Source organism: Dermacentor silvarum, chromosome 4, assembly GCF_013339745.2.
Source record: "Dermacentor silvarum isolate Dsil-2018 chromosome 4, BIME_Dsil_1.4, whole genome shotgun sequence".
Classification (NCBI taxonomy): Eukaryota; Metazoa; Arthropoda; class Arachnida; order Ixodida; family Ixodidae; genus Dermacentor; species Dermacentor silvarum.
The window spans coordinates 215,056,717-215,077,816 of record NC_051157.2 but is presented as its reverse complement, the minus strand read 5'-3'; the positions used below and the strand labels follow the sequence as shown (position 1 = coordinate 215,077,816).

The 21,100-nt window shown below is 45.7% G+C and overlaps 1 protein-coding gene across 4 annotated transcripts in view; it reads left to right on the top strand.

Annotated features, from left to right (window-relative positions):
• The window catches only part of LOC119449227 (putative phosphoenolpyruvate synthase), a 614,437-nt gene that overhangs the window by 553,195 nt on the left and 40,142 nt on the right, over window positions 1-21,100 (top strand). For 2 of the 4 annotated variants that reach the window (XM_049666356.1, XM_049666355.1), the window contains exons 34-35: window positions 316-479; window positions 10,650-10,728. The exons of the other annotated variants lie outside the window; for them this stretch is intronic. In XM_049666356.1, coding sequence (XP_049522313.1) covers window positions 316-479; window positions 10,650-10,728 — 243 coding nt within the window. The remainder of the gene's footprint in view (window positions 1-315; window positions 480-10,649; window positions 10,729-21,100) is intronic. 4 annotated transcript variants of the gene reach the window in all.

The following is a 21,100-nucleotide window of genomic DNA, read 5'->3' as shown; positions in this document are numbered from 1 at the left end:
TACGACCCGATTCGTTTGCGGCCAATGTCCTCAGATAATAGCAAACTTGATTTTGCTGCCGTCTAGTGGTCGCTGCTTTCAAATATTCTTGGGAAGCCATTACAATTGTTTTATTTTTTGGGAGTTTTATTTGGCGTTGGCCCACCGGCTTCGCTAAAATAATATGCCCACGCGTTATGACTGGCTGAAATGGGCCCTTAGAATAAATTTTATAGCGTAAGATGTCTCAATATCTTTCTTTGGGAATATCTGTCTGCGCGCGCGGGTGCGACAACTCCAGCCAATATTCCAACGTATTTGTGTTTGACGACGCAGTCTGCTGTTGTGCGCACCATCCACCAGATGCGCCTCGTGTGCCAGCAGCTGGCGCAGCGCATGGTGCGCGAGGGACGACTGCCCAGTGCCGATCTGCTTTTCTTCCTCACCTTCGAAGAGATTGGCCTGCTGCTGAACTCCAGGGCTGCAGAGCTCGTCCTTCGGTGAGTCGCTTTTAAGCAAACGCGGATGAGAGGTCACCAGGCCATTGCTACTGCGGGATCGCATGTAACCTTATAACCACTGCGATCTGTAGGGCATACATAATTTCCTCAAACAAGAATAATTGGTCATGAGTGATCACAACACTCAACAAACAGCGCAAACAGCAGCAATAGGGGGACGGCAACTTGGACGTTCTCGTAGTCCTGCAGTTCTGTTCTCAGCGGAGTTTGTTCAGTATGTCAACGTTTAACCAACTAGCCCAAATTAGCAGTGTTGTTCATCAACCATGTGCACATTTCTCCTCAATAACTCTGCAAGCCCAGTAGTTTTGGCCTGGGGCATTATGCGCTCTCTCAACGTTCCATTCTATGTCTGAGAGGAAAGTAGCGTGCCAACAGCGTTACAGCGAAGAAATACACACAATACTGAGGAGAATTATTGTTTTGTGACAAAATTGGACGTTTCGTCAATGTGCTAGAGAATATTCCAAACATCCATTCTTTTTCTCTTCTCCGTGACGCCGTGCGCCTTTATGCATGATGATGATGATAACTGGTTTATTGCACATATGCATTGATGGCCATAGAACGCCAAACAGAGCACTTATGATGCAATCCCCTATGAACAGCTCAGTCAAAAATTTTGTCACACAGGATACGTTTACGTACGTGTCAGTTGATGAGTTATGTCGAAAAATGAAATAAAACTAGGCGCGAGGACATATGCTGGCGCCATCTTCCGGAAGCACTCGGCAGACGTGGTATGAGGATAACGTTGGGCTACATTGTTTGGATGCCGGCCCTCAAATGAAGCACTGCGCTGGTTGTGGCGTTCTGCTGTGTTTGGAAATGCCATAAAAACGAGGAAATCTTGTAACTGCCAAAATAATGATCCAGGGTAAACTGGAAACACAAAATGCTTTACAGACACTGTCTCTTCCCGAAATGCACTGGGTTCATAACAACCATCGTAACAATGGATTCCGTCGCTCCCGATTTTCGCATGCGAAAAGGAGTCGCCGTGACAGTACGATGTTGCACACGTGTAGCATGCTCTGTGGACAACCGCAGCGAACGACGTCTCATCGCACCAACCGCATGGATTCGCAATGTGCGAGTGCGCAGGTGTTTTCGGCAATGTTTTCATTCTGCTGCGAGCGGTGCAGCGTGTTTGCTTTTCTTTTTCATGGTGCAACCAAAATTTTCTAACTTGCTTGCCAAGGATTTATTTGACATACTTTCGAGGCCCGAAGGTTTTACAGACAGGAGGGGGTAAGAGGAAGAGAAAACATTTATTTGGACCATCGAGGTCGTTGCTCTTGAGGCGAGAGGGTGGTTTCCTTATTCCAGGACTCCACTGGCCATGGCTGCTCGACGAACTTGCTGGACGAGAGCTTCTTGTCCCGCCAGGGTATCGCCGGTCAGCTGCACCTCCCACCGCTCAAATGAAGTGCTAGGCGTCTTTAAATGTTGAGGTTTGCCCCCATGAGATGTGAAAGAGTGTAGGGTGTGTGTCGCCACACCAGGGGCAGATGCCGCGATATGTTTCTGGGTACATTTTGCTGTATATATGTAGGCTTGTAAATGTGTTAGTCTAAATAAGTCTGAGGGCTGCTGCCTCTTCAGTGCGAAGCTTTTTGTGAGGGGAAGGATAAATCCTGCGATTGAGCGGCTGGATCTTGAGGCGGTTGCATTAATTGGATGGCAGGGGCACGAAGGTAAAGGGTGGGGACTCATTAGACGATTGGTTTTGCCCCGCTCGGTTGATTAGCGCTCGAGCTAAGGCGTTCGCCCTTTCGTTCCCCTCCAGTCCCGCGTGGCCCGGAATCTGAGCCGCCTGCAGATGTGTTCGTCCATTAGTAAAGTTACGGCAGGCCTGTTGCGAGGCGGTAACGACATGAACTTCCCTGCGCACCCTGTCTTGTTGCTTCATTACTATCGGCGCGGCTATGGTCTCAGCCGCAGCTGGGGCCTCTGCCCTGACGGAGGCCGCGAAGCTCAAGGACTTGTCTCTCCCGTTCACGGCGGCTACCGCCAAGAGGCCCCCTGCAGGGTACACAACCACGTTCACGTACGATACGTACGGGTCATCCTTGAATTGTCGGCGCTGTCTGTCGACGCGAGCCTTGCGTCGTCCTTCGTGGAGTTCATGACTCATGTGCTTTGGGATGGGGTTCGCCTTGATGTTGCTTCTGACCTCGGGCAGGAGTGATCGTTGCCCATCGAGGGCACGAAGCTCCGTTGCCGAAGAGAAAACAATGTGCAGTGTAATGAAGAAGACGCAACTCGTGTATTCGGTGGCAACTTGAAGAAGACGACGATGACCCATGCAGAGCTTGTGTTGTTCATTTCTACTGTACTGTCCTTCAACCATTATCACCTTTGTACTTACGCAGCAGAGTAGAAGTTAATTCAAACAGCAGCATATAAAGAAGCTACTACTCCTTCATAGAGCTAAAATTGTACTCGTTTGTTGTGTCTTGCTAGTTGAGGAGAAAATTCGTGGCCCTGTAGTAGGTTCCTAAACCAGAGTCGGGCCGCTGCTCCTATGATCTGTGGAACTGAACTTTTGCTTGAGGGTTTCTACCAACGATGTGTAGAAGTCTTCGACCGACGCGTCTTTGGCCTTCCCAAGAGTTGTCGATGACGCTGCGAGGGCAACCCGCTCTTGCCTTTGCCTTCGGAGCAAAGAAAGGGACGGCTTTGTGTGGCGCGAAAAAATTCGACGACGCTTAAGCTTCGCCTTCAAGAGTGTAACGCGATAGCATTCAAATATCCTTGACTGTTTCTCATACTTCCCGGCTACTGCAGCTTATGTAACCGTAGTGTTTACCGGGAAACGCTGGCGATGAACGCTACGCACGAAGGCGCGCTTTCTGGCAGAAACGCGGCCTCTTTCGTGGGCCGGCCTTTTTTGTGTGTGCACCTTTAATATGTCAGCCTGAGAAGATTTAGCATAAAACGCATGCGCTGTCGGTGTTTTGGTTGATGACAATTGTTTGTGGGCTGTCTCTCTCAAAATTCCGAGGAATGACTTTGTAAAGAATGCAAGACAAAGTGTGAGCAACACAAAAAAAGTTGTCGCAGTTTCACCTAAAAGGCGAAGCATCAATTGCGATAGCAAATTTGTAGAGAGCTATACGGAGTAATGATATTAGCTTTATCAGCTGTATAAACTTGGACATGCAGCAGCACCGGCAACACGCAGAACTGTTGTCCACGCCGTCGGCGTTTAGCCCGCGTTCGCTCAAAATGCGTGCGGCGTTGGTGACTGTTGCCGGAGCCTCTGATATAAATAGGCACTTGGTGCCGCAGCTAAACGTCGCCTCCCTTCCCTCCCCCTCCCCCCCTCCTCCCCCACGGCCTCTTGCGCGTAGGAAGAAGGCGCGTTTGCTCTACATATATGGTGATTGTAAAGGAGGAAAGAGACGCCTACTTCTGCAGCCCTTAAGCGAGCACGGCGCAGAACGCACGTTTGTTCTCCGCCGTGCGTTCACTCCCCGTGAAAGCGCGCGCCCCTCGCGCCCTTTCAATCGCACATACAGCGTTCGGCGCGCGGCGACGATTTCATCTCCATTGACGTCATACGGAACCTCACGGCGACGGCGACGGCGACGCCGACGGCAGAAATCTGCTTTTTAGTGTCCATATAATTGCTATCGCAATAATATATTTGGTGGGGCCCTAAACACTATCGCGTTAAAACTTTCACGGCGAATGCATACGTTTCAAAATCCTCAAATAACCTAGCTAACGGTACCGCCGGCGCCCCACGCTGGTTCCAAAATGGCGGAGGTTGGTCATTATGAGGTCGGTAACTATTAGGTTGGTCATTTATAGGTCGTTTCCCCTAAGGAGGCATTTTTTTGCTCAACATCCCGGGGCCGGCGCTGGTGGCAGGCTATTTATGATGCACTGAAAGGTAGTGCGGACGAGTGTCGCAGAAGCTGTCATGGCAGACGAGGCCCTTCATCGCTGCTGGCGGAGACTGATGAGCGCCGAAAAGTTGAACGAAGCATGTAGACTGCGCCATTATTGTGTTTATGAAGCGCCGTGCACGATCGGCGGCCCCCAAGAACGAGACAAACATGATTAGTTCACATTCCCAACTCCTCTCTCACCGTGGCGTTTTGGTTTTGATGATGTTGATGTTGTTGTTTATTGGTATGCCCCTTGAAACGGGTCGGGAGCGAATAGTCCCCTATCCAGCTAGGTTTGATCAGGTTTTACCGCATCTACCGCTACGTAGCCTTTGGCCTCTCTCATCTGAACCATAACTTTCGTATTTAAAACATCTATCACTGTACTGTTTCATCACACAGTGGTCGTCCTGCCGCCGTCGTCATGTTATCGTTTTGTCATCGCCATCACTTCAGTAACGTCATCGTATTCTCGTCATGCCGCCGTTGTCATGCCACCTTCCTCATTCCGTCAACGTAAATACTTCTTCGTCATTCCATGTAATCAAGCTGTCGTCATTGAATGGTGACTATGTCACCGTGGTCACCTCATTGTCGTCATTCTGCCACCGTCTGACAGTCGCCCATCATGTATCCGTTGTGATGCCATCGTCGTCATTCAGGCTTCGTGGTACAGTCGCCGTCACATCATTGTCGTCATGCACTCGTCGGCATCCTATTATCATGCCAGCGTCGTCATCGCGTCGTGGTCATACAGTCATCGTAATGCATTCATTGTTATACCGTCGTGGTGATGCATTTGCGGTCGTTTCATCGTCGTAATTCGAAGTTCGACATCCGACTCTCGCCATGCCGTTGGCCTCATACCGCCTTCGTCGCTCCGTCGATGTCATTCCTATTTCGTCATTGTATCGTAATCATGCGGTGGTCACTCGGTCGTGATTATGATACCGTTGTCATGTCATCGTTGTCAGTGCGTCGTCGTCAGACATTCTCTATCATGCATCTGTTGTCATACCATCGTCGTTATATCATTGTTGTCGTGTCATCGTCGTTATTCCAACTTCGTCGTCGGGTTGTCCCAATATTATCGTCGTCACGCCATCGTCGCCATACAGTTGCCGTCATCTGATTATCCTGACGTCGTCGTCATCACGGTGTCGTTATTATGCCATCGTTATCGTTTAACAATCCTCATCTAATTTTCGTCATGCCGTCGTCACGTCAGCTTTGTCGTTCGTTCGGGCGTGATTCCACCGTCGTCCCTGCGTCGGCGTCGCACTGTCCTCACCATGCCACCATGCTCATGGGTGACCTTGGCAAGCGAGTGCCATACCAAAGTGCGCAATGGCTGTCGCACTTCAGATAGCCGGCTTTTGTAGCCCAGTGCCAAAACACTTATATTGTGTTTGTACCATTTCCCTGCTGTCGTACAAACCTACAAAAAACATCGAGGTAGCGCGAGTGCTCTCGGAGTTCGCTACCTTTACCGCATCCAGTCGAAGAAACTACAGAAGAGGCACCGGAGTACGCATGCCAGTGATGTCTCGTACATGTGGACTGTTTATATCGAATAAATGTACTTCTGCGGCAAAAAGCTGATAAAAAACGTTCGGCATGTGTTACACTCTTGTAACACCAGAAGGCGAAAGCCTGCTGCACATTTGGTAATACATGAAGTAATAAAATCGGGATTAGGCTTCTTTGTACGACATATTGGTAATTCATTAAGTCATACAATCGGGTCTAGATATAAGGAGCCGCAATGAGAAGTACACGTGTGGCATTAAGGCGATGTCTTGAACGCCACATATGTTAGGGCACGCACTAGGGCGCACCTTCAGTCAGCGAGATGGCTGTGACGTGAAGTGTGCAATCACGCAGGCACTAGGCACACCCTTAGTAAGCCAGAACCCTGGAATAGCAATGGCCTCAGCGAAGCCTGTTCCTCTCGCACCCCGGAGGCTAGGGTTCGATTACAACCCAGACAGAAATCTACCAAACTTTCTTTTCAAAGCCACAAATTTCGTTTGTTTACAGGAACCTCCCTGAGAAATGCGACGTCAATCCGAGCATTTTTTGCGGCTTCGGCCATTTTTCGTCACGGCGCAGTTTGGCCAAGGTCACCGCCAAGGGCTCCGCCAACATAGACACCTAAGGCTTTCGCCTCAAAAGGCGCTCATGGCCAGTTAGGCTGATGCCTGTCATGAGAGAAAGTCAATTTAATGTGGCATTCAAGGTAGCCCCAGAACCAGCGTTGTCAGCATTATTTACCTACCATGTGCGCTTCTGGGCAGACGTCTCTATTTTTGTTCCCCGAGAGACAGTGTGCTGAATGATCGCAATATAGGTCCGCGAATTTTCTTATTGGACTAGCTCCAAACTCCGAAAACCTATTTGGATTTGCCATAAGTTTAATTTGAACCCACTTTTAACAGCGCGACTTCTGTATTTGGTAACTTTATATTCTTACTTCGCTGAGAACATGTCAGCCCGCCAAACTCAGTGCACGCTGAGATAGTTTCTAAGTTTTCTAGATTCTTCTAAACGCGGAGTGCTTTAACACAAATTGAAATAATAATTTGACGGCAGTTATTTTGGTCTACAAGGCCATTTGGAATTGTAAAAATATACAACAAGCCTTTATTGAACATGAACATGTGCCGTAAGCTTTTTAATTAAGAAGTTGATTATTGTGTTTGATCTCTTAGTAAATGAATAGCGATGATTTTTCTTCCAAATGTCTGCCTATGCAAATAATTCATCTGTGACTACGTAATTCAAGCCAAGCATATAGGCACATTTTTAAGTGAGCGAAGTAAAGAAAAAGCACTGTAATGCCGAGCACGATAACGTGCTCCTGGCGCTAAGCAGCCGACTATACATGCGCCGCGAACCGACTATACATGTCCCCCGAACCGCCCATAGTCAGAGTAACCTTGAACGCATTCCCAGAGCCACTTTTTTGGGCAGCTTTTTTTGGGCATAGAGGAAAAAGCGCAATTGGTAGCGTATCAGCGTGCCAAATGCCGTGTAAGTGCAGAAGCGTGGTGATGATACGTCAGTATTTGGTATGCAAAGAAAATTTTATTGCGCATCTTTTACATTGGTTTTGTGAAGTGGTACACTGCTTTGACACTGTAAAATTATGTAAGAAAGTTCAGTTTGCATCTGCCTTACAATTCGAATAAAAGTACCGTGTTAAGCTTGGAACTTTCTTGTAATCCACACTTTATTTATTTATTTATCACAGTACCCACAGCGCCATTTCTGGCACTACAGGGGGGGGGGGGGGGTTGAAAAAGGAAAAAGTAGACAAAATACCATCGCGCTGTGGCGGCGAAAAAAATAACATTGAGATAGGAAAAACATAAAATTGTTAAACATAAAAATTTCACAGCAAGCAAGAAAGTTAATCATTTGATGTTATGGACACTATCACCTCAGGCAATTTGTTCCAGCCAGAAGTTGTTTTGGGGAAAAAAGACATTTGGAAGAGGTCAGTCCTGCACCTGTATTCTTTAACTTTGAGTGAATGGTCTCTTCGTACGGACACATAATCAGCGCTAAATATATATTGGGTTCGTTCAATTCCAGTTCTTGAATGAAATATTTTATGAAAAAATTTTTACCAAAGAACTTCGCTACGTTTTTGAAGTGTGTCCCAGCGCAAAGTGTTTTTCGCACTCGATTCGTTGAAAAACCTACCATAGTCAATAAAAACGAAACTAACGGCCAAATTCTGAACTATCTCTAGCTTCTGTATGTCAAGTAGAGATTTCGGGTCTCAGACTGTACAAGCATACTCAAGTATGCTTCTGACATTGGAGATATATAACACTTCTTTGGTTTTTACGGGAAAATGTTTTTACGGGAAACACAGGATGCCCAAAACGCGACAGGCTTTGGCAGTAACAAAATCGACATGGCGGTGCCGAGACATTACACTGGTCAAATATACACCAAGATATTTAAATTCTGAGACTGTTTGCTACTGTTAATGTTATACGTGAAATCATGAGGGGTCTTTTTTTATTGAAACACATATGTACAGACTTTTGTAAATTAATATGCATTCTCCAATCCTCACACCATTTAGCTACTATACACAAGTGCTGTTGTAATGCTTCGCAGTCATCTCGATCGTTGATAATTCTATACAAAACACAATCATCCGCGAAAAGGCGCATGCGTGAAGAAATACCTGTAACAATGTCGTTCAGGTAAATTATGAACAGTAAAGGACCCAGGACGGATTCTTGAGGCACCCCTGAGGTCACATCAACGGCATGCGACTGTTTCCCGTTGATAACAACTCTCTGTCGCCTCAGGCTCAAATACTCCTTTATCCATCTAATAACGTTCTCATTTATGTTGTACCAAGACAATTTTTCTGTTAATAACGAATGTGGCGCAACATCAAATGCTTTGCGGAAGTCAAGAAATAAGCAGTCAACAGAATTCCCTTGATCCAGTGCGCTTGTTAAATCCTGGACGAATTCGGTAAGCTGCGGGACACACGAGTAACCACTGCGAAAACCATGCTCATGGGTATTTAATAATGAGTATGCACTAAGATGGCTCATAATATTAGTATATATAAAGCACGTGCTCTAAAACTTTACATATCACACTGGTCAAAGGCACTGGTGGATAATTAGAAACAATACTTCTAGATCCAGATTTATGTATAGGCACAATGTTTGCAAGTTTCCATTCATCAAGTAGAGATCCGTCCTGTAATGACTTGGTGAAAAGAATCTGAGTCTGCCATCTGGTCCAGTGGTACTGTTTTCTTTCAAGCGTTCTAAGAGCGACACAATTCCTCGCTGATCAAATACAATGTCTGATATGGGCTCAGCACTGATATAGTCAAGGCGACATTCGGCGGGGCTAATGTTGCTTTCAGCAGTAGAAAACATCGAGCTGAAAAACGCGTTAAAGCACTTGGCTTTCTCCAGATTATCGTGAACGATAATTGTTTTGCATGTAGAGCGAAGTATAAATGTTGCTCGGGCTTCACACAAAAGGCTGTGTTGCAACTTACACTCTGACATCATTTGAGCTTGAGCGCACTGATTCTATTATCTAAACATTCTAAACCGAGCTGATATGAAATTTGCGGTCTATTTGCAAAAGACAAATAAATAATTAGATTTACACAAAATGCATTGACAAATCGAACAACCGCACCTGGAATGATATAGGAAAGTGTAGAAAATATTTTAATTTAGTTAAGGGAAAACTAGCTTTGGCGGCTATCGTTTCATAGATTAACCTTTTCTAGCTATGAAGGTTGACGTTTTTTGGCAGCCAAGCATTCATTACGTTCTTTCTAGCGCTAAACGCATTTCTGGGCACCTATGAGAGAATTTTTCGAAGACCCCTTCTCTTAGACTTCTCAATAGCTCGTTTATTCGTACTAGACTGCATCTGCTGTATTTATTTATTTATTTATTTATTTATTTATTTATTTATTTATTTATTTATTTATTTATTTATTTATTAAGAGATCCAAGCAGTGAAACTATCACCAGTTACATCGAAGTTGTATGGAAACTTAGTGCATATTTCATCTTGTCGAAGTATTCCTGTATTTTCAGTCTATCATCAATGAAAACACCTTTGCATTTTTCATCTCTTTCTTCACGTACAAAAGCAATGCTCATCTTCCTATTTCATCACATTTAATATCGCAAACCGAATATTTAAGAAGAGCTTTCTTCTCGTCGTTCAATCATGGCATGAAATGCCATGATTGAACGACGAGAAGAAACGACGAGAGAAACGACGTCCGTGATTGAGTGTGCGTTCATCATTGTCGTATATACAAAGACAATGCGTTTACTCTGCCATTACTGAAACTTGTAATTGCATTACAGAAGCACTACAAATACCGCGCCTTTATTATTAAACACTGATTATATCGGGCACAACGCATGCAGACTATGAATAGTATCTTCATTGCAATGTAGAACAAAACCAATACACTTGTCGTGTCACAACGGGTCCTGCGTAGCAGGACATTCATTTTCCAAATAAAAAAATTGTTTTCGGGACGCACTATTGTTTTGCTAAGATCACATATTTTCGCAACAGCCATTCTTTGCACATGCAAGGAAATAATGTTGAATTGCGTTCGCGTCGCACAGTTTCGTGTTCGGTGCTTTTGATCCTTCCGCACACTCTTGCATACTCGTATATTTCAAGATGTATCGTACTTTATGCGTATTGCGCCGTGTTTTTGCAGGGCCCAGAGGCGCCAGCGTATCTACGCAGAAATTGACAAGGACACGTACCCGAGCGTCTTCGTGGGCATCCCAAAGCCGGTATAGCTGCACTCCTTCCTGTACATGGTTGAGTGATTTATTTATTTATTTAAGAAAATACAGCAGGCCCTGTACTGGGTCCTAGCAGGAGGGGCATCTAAACACTTCGGACAACGTATATAAAAGGTGAATAGTAGAAGGATAATGGTTGATCCCTTTTTCATAGGAATCGGTAGAACACGAAAGTGAAACGTGTCTTCACCGAAGCTGTTGCATGTTTTCTTCGTGAACTCACGGTCCGCTGCAGCGATAGGCGCACGATTTGCGAGTCGGCGACCATGCTGTAGGTTTGCTTCGCGGGCGGCGTCCTACTGGCGAGGGGCGTTGAAACGCGCCAGGCGTCTCAGCGCGCTGACTTGCCCGCGTGAAATTGATAAGGGCGTTCTAAGCCACGTGTCAGTTCCTGCGTTCGTGGCGTATCAATAAAGAAAATATGTGTACATGGCGTGATGCTTCCACTGTCGGGCTTCTGTACCAGAGGTCCTGGGTTCGAATCCTGCTGTCGGACACTTTTCTGAATGTTTATTTTGTTGTTTATTACACAATTCTTCGTCGAAAATGACGAGTTTACAAAGTCACGAAGCCGTTTACACTTGTTTCTTTATTCTACGCCTACACCGTGTTGAAGCCTCCTGTGGGCTGTGACTACCGAAGCGGTTCCTGTCGGCGCTCGTTAGCGTCACGATGCAGTACTTAGATGGTACCGCTCCTAGATGGCGGAACCGAAGCCGACGTCACATTCGTTACATAAATTGCGGGAAGTCATTCATGAAGCCCGGCATAAAACACTTTCGTGTTAAAAGCAGTTTCGAAAGCGAGAAACGCAGTGCGAGAGCAATGCTTGTGAAATGCCAACCATCAAAGTACAATAAAACGTTGATAATAAGGCACTGTTAATTGTGGAAACGGTTGGGACAGTCGGAGAACGATTGGACTTCTGTAAAATGAATAAAATAAAGAAAATAGTTTGGACAGCAAGAAACAAAATTACCGCTCTTTCCACTGTGTAAAGATGGTCGAACAGAGGAGCTGTGCATGCATCTTTTCTCTTTTTCTCAACCTCTACTACTACTGCATTCGCGGCCGCTTGGCTGGCCCGAACAGCGCTACTTGCGGGGGATGGGACGCGTCGGCGTCCACGGGCGACGGCGCTCCTAGCGCGTTCTTCACGACGTGAGCAAGCTCTCGCTGGCGTTCACGTTGGGCGACTTCTTCCTCGGCAGTAGTATAAGCAATCTTGGCCATTCACGAAGAACGAATATATATATATATATATATATATATATATATATATATATAGTGGTTCAGAGAGAGAAAGAAGAGCGCTATTTTCTGCTTCCCAAATGGGAGCACGGCTCAGCATCCCCGGTCGGGGAGAAGGGAGAGTAACGAGAAGAACGAATGCCGAACGCATGCGGAGCAAGAACTGACTCCTTTTGTTTAAAGCATACCGAGGCTATTACTGACCTACTTTTGGCAAACGCTTATTGGCTGCCTGACTCACTCGCCCCCTTCTCGGCGCGCTGCAGCTATCTGCCTCACTCTCGCCCCTCTCGCTCTCAGGTAACGTGACCAGCATGACGCCAAGCAGCACGACAGCACAGGGCCGACCAAGAAGAGCTCCGCTGTTAATAATTTGAGAACAGAGATTATCAATTCTAACCCATCAACGTAGAACAAAGCAGTGTTAATTGGAAGCGCTGCTGTCAATGCCATTGACGCTGGTCAATGACTTCAGTTGTAGCTGGTTCTGCTTGTCTACTGCTCGTGGAAAAAAAAGTAAAGTTAAAAGCATTTGGCATGATGGCTTATGGTGTTAAGGAATCATGATGTCGGCGTCTGCGCCTGGCAATTAGTGGTTGCAGATATGATTCAGGACCTAACAAGACCTGTCATTTTTGGGCTGCAAAGGAAACTTCAGCCTGTGCATTTCCTGCCTAAGCTGAAATGTTTGAATACCGTGCTTTTTTATTAGGTCAATCGGTGAGTCAGTGGAGCGATACTTGGAATATATTAACCAGATGAATTTTTTAATCATCTCTTACACTTCAGTGTTGCATTTAGTATGGTGGGTCCTAAACGAGACTGGCATATTCGAGTTTCCGCTTGATGTTAGATTTATTAGCAAAAAGTTTAGTTGTTGCAGGAGCGCGTTCTAACTTAGGGTGAATTTGGCACAGATTACGAATGAAGAGGAACGTACGTTCGAGATATGAGAGTTCCAACCTAATGCAACTCTGCCTTTCTAATAAATTATCTCTCCCTTTTACTCCCTTACCCAACCTAATATTTTAGGTGTTGTTGCTCATATGTATTTAAATGGTATCTTTATCTGTTTCATTCCATTGTATTTTTATATATCTATATTAGCATTATCGTGTATTCCTTTTTGTTGCTGCATGACATAGAGAAAGGTAGTAGCCGAAGTACGTTTACCTCAATCTCTATGCATCAACCCCTATACAACAGAATAGAAGCATTAAAATTCGTGATCTCCGGCGAGAGGTCGGGAAGGACTGATATTAAAAAGATAAGTACGACCTCTATCTGTTTATCCTCATATAAACAATTCTGTCTGCTTTGAGTTCCATATTTCACCTGGCGCACCGTGAATGAATATTATCAGGTAGTATTTTATAATCAGTGGAAAATATTCACTGAACAGAACAAAGTCGTCCACAACACATTTGACTTGAACCACATTAGGAATACCATTTTCAGTGCCAGGGGACGAGGACAGAAGGGAGACGTTGACAACACAATGTGCTCACTTCAACAATTTACTTCGAGAAAAAAAAAAGTCGCAGTTTCACCTGAAAGGCGAAGCATCAATTGCGATAGCAAATTTGTAGAGAGCTATACGGAGTAATGATATTAGCTTTATCAGCTGTATAATCTTGGACATGCAGCAGCACCGGCAACGCGCAGAACTGTTGTCGACGCCGTCGGCGTTTTGCCCGCGTTCGCTCAAAATGCCTGCGGCGTTGGTGACTGTTGCCGGAGCCTCTGATATAAATAGGCATTTGGTGCCGCAGCTAAACGTCGCCTCCATTCCCTCCCCTCCCCCCCTCCCCCACGGCCTCTCGCGCGTCGAAAAAAGGCGCGTTTGCTCTACATATATGGTGATTGTAAAGGAGGAAAGAGACGCCTACTTCTGCAGCCCTTAAGGAAGCACGGCGCAGAACGCGCGTTTGTTCTCCGCCGTGCGTTCACTCGCCGTGAAAGAGCGCGTCCTTCGCGCCTTTTCACTCGCACATACAGCGTTCGGCGGCGCGCGGCGACGATTTCATCTCGATTGACGTCATACGGAACCTCACGGCGACGGCGACGGCAACGGCGACGGCGACGGCGACGCCGACGGCAGAAATCTGCTTTTGAGTGTCCATATAATTGCTATCGCAATAAAACTGTTGAAGTCAGCGAATTGATAGCGAAGGGAATAAATTGTTGAAGTTGGTGCATTGTGTTGTGAAGGTCTCTCTTCTGTCGTCGTCCGCAGGTGCTAAACATGTTATCCAAGTTAAAACACCTGCATGCCCAACAAGATCAGTGCTACGCATTATAAAGTTTCGTTGATGAGGTCATTTATGTGAATTTAAAGAAGCAGCAGCTCCAAGTCACTTCCTCGAGGAACACTGGAAGTTAAAGGTAGTTCGCGGGAGTTGTGTCCATCAATACTCACACATTGGACGCTCTTAGAGAGATAAGCAGCAACCCAGCTAATTCTGAAATAGGTAGGTCGATGTGCTTCAGTTTTCTAAATTATTAGGCATGATGCCTTTCTAATCCTCAGAAAAATTGCATATATCTAGCCTGACTTGTCAAGAATGGAAGCAATATAATGAACTACTGATGTTAATATAATGCCAAGTTCAACACTTGCATTATATTTTATGAATATATGTCCTGGAACCAGCACATTCAGTCATTATTGCTTAAATTAAGCAAAACAGTGGGCATAATGAATAGGTGCCGACCAGATCTCCCGGTGGTAATTAGAAGATTGCTTTATGATGCCCTGTTTAGTATTTGTGTTATTGTGTGCTAGTTAGGGGTAACACTACAACTGAGAACCTACACAAACTCGTTTTAGTACAAAAAAGGGCAGTCCGCGCAGTATCAAGTGCTTCTTATTTAGAACACACTGCGCCTCTTTTTGAAAAACGTAAAATCCTTAAAGTTCGACATTTGTACACTTACACTCTACTGTGTTCATATAAGAAACGAGTTCAGGGCAGATTAGATGCTTTTCTCGACATTGCACAACTTCAGCACACCCCGACAACGTATCCTTTTCGGTATCAATCACCATGGCACGTTCGTTTTTCGCGCACACAGTAGGGCCGACAGATCATTCGGCATACATTGCCAACGACATTAAATCACTGACACACTGAATATTGACATCACAACGTTAACGAAGAAAGACATAGAAGTTTATTCATGGAATAAAAAAATACTAAATTTTTTGTGTCTAGCCATTGTATTATGTATGTATATTATGAGTACTTAGCCTTTCTATTACATTTTTACTTCCTGCATCTCCTTAGAGAGGCATGTTTGATTGTAATGTAATCTTGGATTCATTGTAAGTATAGTACAATGATTTTTATAAAGCTTTAGAAATGCTAAATGTGTTTCGTCTCCATTGCTGATGGGTGGCTGGAGCCCAGTCAAGCTGCAGTGTAGCAGCTTTTTCTGCGGCCACCATTTTCGCCTTGTAAAGTTGCGAAATAAAGTTGCTTTGATTGATTGATTCATTCATTCATTTGGTGAATGACTTGACTGTAGAAAATTCATTTCTCAAACCATTTTTGAATAAAGAAATCATGCACCTGTCATATAAACTTTGTTATCTGGGTAGCGACGATGTGTTCAAGAAGTTTACATCGACAAAGTGAGCAAAATAGGACGTTAGTCGCAACGTATAATCAGCCTTTCTTAGGCACAGGCCCCATTTGCGCGGTTCTCCACTGAGTGGGAAGGCTAGCTGATGAAAATAATGCTCCCGAAATCTTCACGAGAAACTCTGCTAGCATCTGCGCGGAACGTTGGATGAAAACATTGGGTATGTTTTCAGACCCCTGAGCTGGTGATGGTTTTGCTTTAGGGGCAGAAACATAACAATGCCAGCTAGCAACATTATGCCCGAGTCGTGTTGTCAAGAAGCCTAATTGTGGCACACATGTACTCATGTGTACATGTACTCATGTGTACATGTACACAAGAAGCCTAATTGTGGCACACATGTTGATCTGGTCCAGATCAACATGTGTAACATGTGTAGTGGTTGCGTACGTGGGCTATAAGCCTCGAGAACTACCTATAGGGGCGCTGCGAGCGCCGCTCGCATGACGTCAGGGCACGGACTCGTGCCTGTCGTTTGCTGCGGTTCGGGCACTGTCCGGGCGCCTTCTGCAGTGTTTCCGTTTGTTCGCTGTCATTCCCTGTGCTTGTATACTTATGACAGTTATCCGAAATACATTTCTACGAAGCCTTCATTCGCGCAAACTTATTCAAAGAGCTGATTTCCTAGACAGCAATTTATTTCTCAAGGGCAACGCTGCAATGCAAGCCGAAGGAGCTCAGACCAGCCCATTGCGTATTTTTCATGCGCGAATCTAGACTTTGCAGAATGAGGAACTAATAAAAAAGCACAAATAGCACTTGACTAATAAAAGCATAAACGCAAAAACATATCACATAAGAATCTAGTTAGGATACCATACCTACCCGCCGGGGTGGCTCAGTCAGCTAAGGCGTTGCGCTGCTGTGCACGAGGTAGCGGGATCGAATCCCAGCCACGGTGGCCGCATTTCGATGGAGGCGAAATGCAAAAACGCCCGTGTGCTTGCGTTGTAGTGCACGTTAAAGAACCCCAGGTGGTCAAAATTAATCCGGAGTCCTCCACTACGGCGTGCCTCATAATAAGAACTCGTTTTGGCACGTAAACCCCAGAAAGAAGTAAAATACCATGCCTGCAGTAGTGCAATGAGCATGTCACTGTCTGCTACATATGACTGCTACATTTACCTTGATTTTAACCCATTAAAACGTGTTTGCTTATGACGAGTAGCTCATGGTATAATATCTAGTTTTTCATTTCTTCACGGAATGCTCGGCAGTAACACGAGGACCTGAGACTGCAGTTTAGATTAAACCAGCACCACTTGTTTCTTAAACTGCTTCTCCAAATTTGGCTGTTCTTCATCGGTTAATTTTAAGTGGCGGTAATTTTGAAGTAAACCTAATTGAGGCTTACAGATAGTTAACTCACTTGTGCAATTTACTGCTGCTTGTTTCTAGAGGAACAGACATCACGAATGTGTTTGTCGAACTTACACAGGCTGCTCGGCGCAATTTTTTTGTGAAATATGCCTTTTGGACCGCATGGCTGCAGTTAGAAAGAAGCCGAAGCCTCATTCAATAGTAGTATGGGGCTTATTGAAGCAATTATTCGCCTGTGGAGGTAAAAAATCAAGTAAATTCATTTGAAGCTTGTGGTGTCTTCTCCATGAGGCGGGTATGTGAGGTTCTCTTTTATGTACTCACGAAGCAAATAGTTCTCAGTTTGTGTAGTTAAACAATGCAGGATCGAGACATGGTGAGAGAGAAGGCGTTTGAATTTTCCTTTTCAGCGCAGCCTAAGCTGCGCTGTATAGCCTCGAGTTTACCTTAGGCATTGCAATTGGCGCTTAAAGAACTGCTTCACGGTTTCAATTCGAAGTTGCAGTGAACTGATGGGTTTCGAGAATAATGCGTTCCTATGCATTCCTATGCGTTCCTATGCAACCACAGTCGGTAGATTTAGTTGCGTAATGGCTGTGCCATGATGTCGATAAAGGCAACTGAGGGTCACTATGAAACATTTTCTCGCTTGCAATTGATAGGCTCTCGATTTTAACCATGAGACTGTCCTTTCAGGTGATTAGTGTTATGGTATTCGTGAAGTATTACATACTATACGGGACGCGCCGTCGTGTTAACAGTCATGAGCAATGCGTTTTCTGGGTGCCTGTTGCAGAGAACGGTGAATGTATTAGTAAAACCTTTTCATGCAAAATACATGCCTAACTGTTCCCTTTACGCATTAATAATGTAGCCACATTTGACTAGAACAACTCACCATAGTAGTAAGAATCATCATAAAAGATTCGCTGAGCAGCTTCCTTCTAACACGCATTGATAATATTGACATCAAATACCAATACCAAGATTTATCTTCCTTGTAAAATGCAATGTCTCTAATAGCTAAGCACTAAGGGAATGTTAAGTGTTTTGAGGAGCATCGTAACACAACTCCGTGTGTTGATATTGCAGTCATTCTTATTACGCAAAGTTAAGGGACAGACACAAGCGCATATACGCATTGCAAAGCCAGTAGACCCCTTCAATGCTACATAGCTGGCGATATCCACGCCGCAAATTTTCACGACGGGCGGTTTTGTAGAAGAAACTGCCGTTCAGGCATGACAGTAAAAAGAAGCCGACATATCCTTCAATAAGTATGGCTGGAGCCACCAATACTCCAAGCATGCACGAAGGGAACGAGCGCGCGCAGCAGCCGAGCGAGCGCCGTCCTGGCCGTGACGTCACTCGTAGAGGGCGCCACTCCAACTTCTCGCCCCTTCTAGTACACTGTACCGATAGTATATCTCTCGAGAATATTAATTCGCAGTGATACTCTGGAACCATTTTTGATGTGCAGGGATATTTTCCGGTCCACAATCATTCAGAATCATCATTGTGGACTATTACAAAATCAGCTCCAAATCGCAATTTTTGTTGGTGCGAAACCTGCTCTAAAATGCTCTTGGTCAGTCCCATCACTGGTCTCTTTCTGCGCCAAATATGTCACCATGTGACCATCAGTCCTGTCTCTCGCAGGAATATGAGACTGCTTTTGACGGCTGTGCCAAGGTATATGTAAACTGGTAGCGAAGCTTCCATAGAAGCCCATACGTTCAAAACATGGCGGCTTATCGGCGGTTCATGTGGCTTAGCGCCATCTGTGTGAGGAGGGAACACTTCCGGCGGAAGAAAAAAATAATTTGACGTCATATCCGTTAAAAACAGAAGTGAAGTCATTATGTTCTCATAGGCGCGAAATTTGTTTTCGGAGGCCTGTCATTAGAGCTGTATATTCAAATGCCCCGCCATTCGACTTGATGGGCGTTCCGAGCTTTCCGTGCGGAAAGCGATGCAGGAAACGGTCAGCCGTACGTGTGATGAAATCGCATCGCTGCACAGAACATACTTTCTTTCGAGACCGACGAACGCTTTGGGCGTAGATTGCGTAGAGCGCTCGTCCTTTCGTCGGACGCAAAGCCCGTCGGCCAGCGCTGTCGCACGAAAACAACTAAAGTAAACAAGTATCTGACGGTCGCAACGCACTGCTTTTGACTGTACAGGTTAAGAAACAATAAAACTACCCGCGTCACCTACTTCAGACAAACGTCGACATGCAAAACAACAGAACATGTGGGGGGGGGGGGGGGGCGTATTGTAACAGGTGAACTTTACGAGCGTGCCTTTCCACGCACTCCAAAAGCTGCATTGCATTGCAAGTGATAGCGGCGTCAACGCCCGCCGCTATCGATGGGCGCTCTCACGGTTGGCGCTGAAAAAATGTATTCATAATGATCAAGTAAAATAGAGTTGTGTCTTCTCGTCATGCGTATATAAAATGGATTAGGAATTTTATTCTCGTTGAATGAATATAACTGCGTGTCGCTTTAATTAAAAAAACGCCTTTTTCTTTCCCAGTGTTTATTCTCTCCAAACATAGTCGCGCTTCAATCGCTGCTCCCATAACCACCCTTGCTGATGTTGGTGACAATTGGTTCTGAACCGCTTTTCGCCCGAAGCTTCGCGACCTATGTGGATCGACCTTGGCTGTGCGGTGAACGGGCGAGCGCGATTGGGCTTGTCGGCGCTGTAGTATAGACGCCCGGAAAAGAAAGCTGTCGAATATGGGTATGCAGTGATTTGCCGTAAGAAAATAGCCTCAACTGCATATATACATGATATGTGTTCATGCTATCAGTTGACCCCAATTCTTTCATTTCTTGTTGTTTAATCCGAGCTTTGTTTCCTCCTCGCTCTCATACGAGGCCGTAAGTTAAATGCGCTGCCCTTTCGGTTGCACCCTTATCTCAGCGTAAGAGCTTTTTGACTAAGAAATTGCGTTCCAACAGCGCAGCTTAGTGAACTCCACCCCTGGTTCTTTCACGGGTAGTTACATTCCCACGCGGTCATATTTGGAAACAGGAAGTCTACTGACTCCCGTGACACGGCAATAAATATTGTCACGTAGTAGTGACGATGAAGCAAACAGTCGTAAAACTGTGAATGACGAATCTGATTCTTTACTGGGTGAACCTCCCGTGTACTGCGAAAACACCCGTGTACTTAGATTTAGGTGCACGTTAAAGAACCCCAGGTGGTCCAAATTTCCGGAGTCCCCCACTACGGCGTGCCTCATAATCAGATCGTGGTTTTGGCACGTAAAACCACATAATTTAATTTTTTCATTTGTTAGTCGGTGTAAAGCGGTCACCGGTGAAAGTTGAACATGTACACGTGTCAATATAGAGTTGTCAGCGTTGTGTAGATAGTAGCTAGTGATATAATCTCGACCGGGTGAGGTGGGTCGTCACCGCAGGAATCAGGAGACGACGATGAAGGCGGAAATCGTGATGATGAAAAATAGAAAAGATTGTATTCACTTCATTGGTACATGGTTTTGACTCTATCCGAGTCTCGAGCGGTTCTGATTAACACGGGGGCCAGGACGGCCCCCGTGTTAATCCCCTCGTGGTGGCCGATCTTTCCTCCGGGGAAGTCCTCTCTCCGGTGGTCAAGTTGACGACCTCCTCTCCCTCGGGTCCTCCTCCTTGGTAGCTCGCCGTTTTCGTCTGCTCCGTAGAGGTGAGAAGCTCTCTCGGGGATGAAGGGGATTATCTCGTCACGGGAAAAGCGCTGGGGCTTGCTTCCCACATTGGAGAGATACAGATTCCAGGAAGATCATAACCTGCCGATGACTCCTGCGGGGAACTTGTGGAAGTGTCAGAACTCTGTCGGGCGGTCAAGTTGACGACCCCCTCTCCCTTGGGTCCTCCTTCTTGGTAGCTCGCCGTTTTCGTCTGCTCCGTAGAGCTCAGAGGCTCTCTCGGGGATGAAAGAGGATTATCTCGTCACGGGAAAGGCGCTCGAGCTTGATTCCCACATTTGACAGGTGCAGTTCCAAGCCGATCATAACAGCCCGTCCACCGCCACAGGAGATCTCGAAGGGGTTGCAGCATCCAAGCACCTCGAAGAGACCGTAGACCCCGTGCCTCTGCTCTGTTTCGCCGTTCGTTCCAAGGCAGGC